This window comes from Dipteris shenzhenensis, chromosome 29 (assembly GCF_047967505.1).
Source record: "Dipteris shenzhenensis isolate YYH24624 ecotype China chromosome 29, Dip_SZ_1.0, whole genome shotgun sequence".
NCBI lineage: Eukaryota > Viridiplantae > Streptophyta > Polypodiopsida > Gleicheniales > Dipteridaceae > Dipteris > Dipteris shenzhenensis.
The window spans coordinates 37,344,809-37,350,311 of NC_141624.1; the positions used below are offsets into that span (position 1 = coordinate 37,344,809).

Genomic DNA, 5,503 nt, shown 5'->3' on the forward strand with positions numbered 1-5,503 from the left:
ATGCACGCAGGTGACGTCCCCCTTTAATGAAGAGTGAATCCCCCGTGTGAGGAGCTCAGCTCAGGAGCTTACTGTTTTTTATCTCCAATGCGATTTCTAAATGAGCGAATTAAAGCACAAAAATACCAAGCTATTGCAAGAAATCGTGTGAAAATCTGATGCCGGAATGCAAAGATACGAAATTTTTTAATATAGTCGACCGAGTATTATTTATTGGGTATATATATGGGTGATTGTGAGACGTTGAGATAATCTATACGCACGAGCTTTTGAAATGGAAGTCTCAAAGTCATAGATTTCAAAGTGAATACAAGCATGAGAATTTTCCACGAAAGGCAAAGGATTAGAAATGGGCGTAGCTGAGATATTGAGCGACCCTAAAAAAAGAAACAATGGCGTGGAGGAAGGGCAAAGGGGTTACGTAGGATGCAAGAAAAGAAAGGTGGTGAATATAAATATAGAAAAAGCGTTTGATTTTGTAAGTTGTATAATGATCGTGGTCAACGGTGATGCTCAAAAGACTGAGTCAAAGATCACCACCACCTTGAAAGCGTCAACCTTCAAATTAGCTTCCAGACGACGACTTCACTTTAATCCATCGTTCATTCAAACAATCAGCTTCCGTGCTTTCAAATAATTCATCAGCTTTCGAGCTTCAGTACGTCGTCGTTCGAGCTTCACGTTCGATCCACACTTCACATTTACACGACTTCCGCTTCCCCATCGCTGAGCTTCACGATCGATCGACCCACACCTTCCACGCTTCGATAACATGGTCGCCTCCTGCCTCTTCTCCATCCTCCCCTCTCCCCACCTCATCCACTCTTCCGATCAGTACCTCCCCATCCCCCTCCACCATGCTCGCGTCGACTCTTCCCTCTATGACCTCTGCGCCGAGGTCTCCCTCCACCAAACTTACGTCAACCTCGTCCATCCCCAGATTTCTGATCCTCTCGATTGTGTCTACGTCTTCCCCCTCGATGAAGAAAGTGCCGTCTTCTCCTTCGAATGCGAGCTCGATGGTGAGATCGTTCGTGGCAAGATCAAGGAGAAGCTCCAAGCCCGTTCCATATTTCAGTCTGCCGTCGCCCGGAATCAATCTGCTATGCTTTTGGAACAATCTGCAGACAACGTGTTCATGTGCCGAATTGGGAAGCTTCGTCCCGGCAGTGTCTGCAACGTCCGCATAACGTACTTGACGCAGCTGGATCAAGAAGGAAGAAGCAACAGGTTTATCCTTCCGATGATCGTGGCACCCAAGTATACGCCTCCAAATCCTGGACCAACACCGCCATTCTATGGACAGAGCAATCCCTGGGTAGGAGGTCCTGTCATGCACAACGTAGTCCACTCGGGATTTCAGTGTGATCACTGCTTGTGCACTCCTATAATTGGTCCTCGTCACCGTTGCACGATTTGTTCAGACTACGATCTTTGCGATGGTTGTTCGTCCAAGAAAGGAGTGCATGATACAAGCCATCCTATGATCACTATCACAGGGACACAGATACGAAGCAGCCATGAACATGATCTACGTTCACCTCCCTATTCTAATGTGGAACATGATCGTTGTTGGAATAACCCTGCCATAGACGGCAAGCTTCAAGATCTCACCATTGATATTAGCGTGCACATGCCGTCTCCCATCATCTGTTTGCAGTCTCCTAGTCATCCTCAGGAGATCTGCATTCAGCATGAGTCGACCTCTAGAGACCGTGCTACTGTGTCTTTTCATTCAACTTCCAGCTGCTCCCTTTCGAGAGACTTCGTTCTTCTTATTGAACAGGAACGTTGTTTTGATCCCCGTGTCCTATGTGAACTCGATATGGCCAGCCACACTGCCGCTATAAGCTTAACTTTTCACCCCCCTGCTCTTGATATGCTATCGGCCACCCAACTGCGGTGCGAACTCATCTTTTTGTTAGATTGTTCTGGCAGCATGGAAGGTCCTTCTATATCGTGCGTCCGTGACTGTATGCACCTCCTTCTACATTCGTTGCCAGTCAATTCTTGCTTCAACATCATCGTGTTTGGTAGTACTTGGTCATCCCTTTTTCCTTGTAGTCAGCCTTATGATGAGAAATCAATGTTGGTAGCTACGGAATATGTTGCTAATCTACATGCTAATCTCGGTGGCACGGAGATCTATCGTCCTCTGCTTCATGCACTGACCTGCAAATTGTTGCATACCCATCCACGGCAAATATTCCTGCTGACGGACGGTCAGGTATCCAACGTCCAACAGCTAGCTCAGCTGACATCGCAACATGCAGTCAACAGCAGAGTCTTTACCCTTGGGGTTGGCCCGTCGGTTGATCGGGTACTTTGCAAGAAGCTTGCACAAGCAGGGCGAGGAAACTGTGAGTTTGTAACAGCAACAGATGCAAGAAGGGGAGATATGAGGGAGAAAGTTGTCAGGCAGGTAGCAAGAGCAATGCAACCAGCGTTTACAGATGTAAAAGTGGATTGGAAGCAGCTCAAACCAAAAGGTTATGAGGAGAAGGACAGTACTTCGAGTGAAGGTTTAAGAGATGCATTTGCAGCATTGTCAATAAATTCATGTTTTCTGCAATGTCCATCAGTGGCTCCTCCAATATTCATGAACAGCCGGTACATGCTCTATGCGTTAAATGTTTTCCTGCCTGAGGCAGTGTGGCAACAAGTAAAAGAAGGTCAGGAACCACCACTGCAGCTTGAGATTGACATCACTGCCCACAGTAACCACCCCTTGGAAACGGATGGGATGCATGGATCCGTGCTACTGACAGGTCAACAGATTATGCAGTCGACTGTTATACACACACTAGCGGCAAAGGCGAGAATAAGAGAACTTGAGGAACAATGTGCCTATTTGCAATACGATCTCAAAGCAAAGAAGCACTTCGAAGATGAGATCTTGCAGCTGGCACTGAAGCACACCCTTACTAGTAGCAGGACCAGCTTTGTGGTGGTATACCCCTTGAAAAATGATGGCAAGGAAGAGGAAGTGTGCCAGTTACCCAGCAGTGATGAAACACAGTCAGTTGTGGGGCAAGTACCATTGCTCGCATCGGCCTACCCATCTCATTCTTCGGCTACTGTTTTTGGTGCTCAAGCTTCTTCTTTTCAGGCTCCTACTCGGTTTGTTTCTAGACGGGTTGCTGAATCCTCGTTTGTTGAAATGCCTCATGTTCCTACTTCGCCTTCATACACTCCTAGTTCCTTTAAGTATTCTCCAGATTTATTTGGTGAGATGGAATCGGACATGGACGAAAGACGTCATGCGTCTGCATCATCAAAGCCTTCTAGCAAAGGACACACATCAAGGGTTCGAATGAAACAATCATCGAGGCAGGTTCCTCCTGCAGCTGTAGGCTTTCAATGCAGACATGACATGCCAAAGCAAGAGGCATTTGAAGATGCAGAATCAGCCTTTCAAGCCCTCATCCACTTGCAATCTGCAAACGGTATATGGAGCATCACACCCATGCTGATCGACATAGCATATTCCATAGCACCATCATCGACCATGACTATTCAATCACTGAAGACCATTTGCAACGTTCATGGTGTGGATCAACAGGTAGGCGCGGTGCTGGTTGCATTGCTTTTGCTGGAAAGTTGTTATAAGCAGAGACAAGAAGAGTGGCAGATGCTGGCTACAAAATCTCAATATTTCCTTGCTAAGCATGCCCAGATCAATGAAGAAATACAGGAGAAAATCAAAGGGGACATCAGAAAGCAGATTTTCAATGCCATATGATCAGATGTTGTCTTTTTCAATGCCATATGATCAGATGCTAGCTACAAAAGCTCAATATTTCCTTGCTAAGCATGCCCAGATCAATGAAGAAATACAGGAGAAAATCAAAGGCTCTGTTACCTATTTTTACGTATTATAGGAGGAGGTTTATGACGACCAGTGTGCTTCCTGACCTGGTTATTTGCTGATTTTGTACTACTTAGAAGATTCCTTAGGTCGCTTTGGCCATAAGCAATGTCTGTAATCCACCTTTCTTGTTAATGTTCTTCACAACTTCATAGAAGGATCTTTCCAAGAGACCTTATGAGACCATCATTCCTTGTGCGTATGTTGATCCACAATGTAATCAAGGAATTGTTTAAAAATGTTTTATGTATCAGGTTTTTCCAGATTTTACATCTAGGTAGGCCTAAATCTATTTATAGTAGACATATCAATCTTCAAAACATGGGTCTTATCTTGATTCATCACAGAAATTCTAAGAATAATGGTCAGTATAAAAAATGCACTGGAAATGACAATATGTACTCGAGAGAAAACAAACCCTCATGGATTTTTTATATGCCCCTCTAAATGGCTTTCGAACTCAATTATTTTCAATATGCATTGAAGTCTTTAACGTCTATTTCGATATAAGATTCTCTTTCACGTGATATGGAATCTAAAGATTATTCATCTTGAAATATGGTCTCTAATTTGAAGGCTGTGCCTTGATTTCTTGTATGGGCTAACAACCAGAGGATTCTAGGATAGGCAAGTTATTTAGGTCTTCCATTTGGTGCATTGTTAGCTTGATTCCTACACGTAAGTAGGTATAGAATTAGCCAAGATTCTCCCTCACCTCTAGAGTTTATGGAGATCACTCAAACTCTTCTATAGCTCGTAAAGAATTTATAGTCAAGACATAAGATGATGCCACCGCATCCCTTGCAAATCTCTTGCAAAGTTGTCACGAGAGCATGAATAAGTCTCTCTCACGCCAAGAGAGTGGATAGTTACAACATTGCAGCTCACACAGAGATCTGATCAGTCAATTAGAGGGTTTGAAGGTGGGTAGATAGGACTCCCATGGCACACCCACATATTTTTGGGTATTTGATGGTAGCATTAATTTACAGTGCAATTGAACGATGACAAGAAGGGGCTTTTGCTCAACAATCCAAGCGTCAGAGGTCAGTAAGGTCCATTGACAGGGGTAAGGGAAGTACGGGAGTATTGCTGTCATTAGTTTTTCATGTCTCTACCCACTTAGTAGCATAATATTTGGCCTGTTGGAGGGCAAGAAAATCAATCATATTTCACATATGTCAAACGTTGAAATTTTTTGTAAACATTTTTAATTCAAAAAACAGGATTTTAAAAAAAGCTTAAAATGCAAAAGCTGCATTTTCAAACACCAGAGAAAGCAAACTGGTTAATCAGCTATGTACCACATGATAAGAAAAAATATTATGCAGTAAGAACAGATGCCACGTGGCAGTATAGGTAAAATATCAAATAGTATTTTAAAGCCAATCACATTAATCAATTTTCCCACATGGCATTCATATGGCAGCTCGCCTATTTTACTGCACGGTGTGCAGAGCTATTATGCTGTAACTACGGGTGCAAATGTATAAAGTTGGGGTTCTACTCACATAGTTCTCGTAACTTACCGTTTGTGATTCCCCCCATACACCCATATTTATGAAAGATGCGGTCATATGGAAGTATGGAAACTGTCTCTCCATGGCAAAGGTGTTGTCTTTAGTTTTTCGTGAT

The 5,503-nt window shown here is 43.6% G+C and overlaps 1 protein-coding gene across 1 annotated transcript; it reads left to right on the forward strand.

The window, feature by feature from the left end:
* The first annotated feature begins 772 nt into the window (after positions 1-772).
* LOC147882791 (uncharacterized) lies at positions 773-3,949 on the forward strand. Its single transcript, XM_087400503.1, has one exon. The coding sequence runs from the start codon at positions 773-775 to the stop codon at positions 3,740-3,742; it is 2,970 nt and encodes a 989-aa protein (XP_087256629.1). The 3' UTR covers positions 3,743-3,949.
* Positions 3,950-5,503: the final 1,554 nt, after the last annotated feature.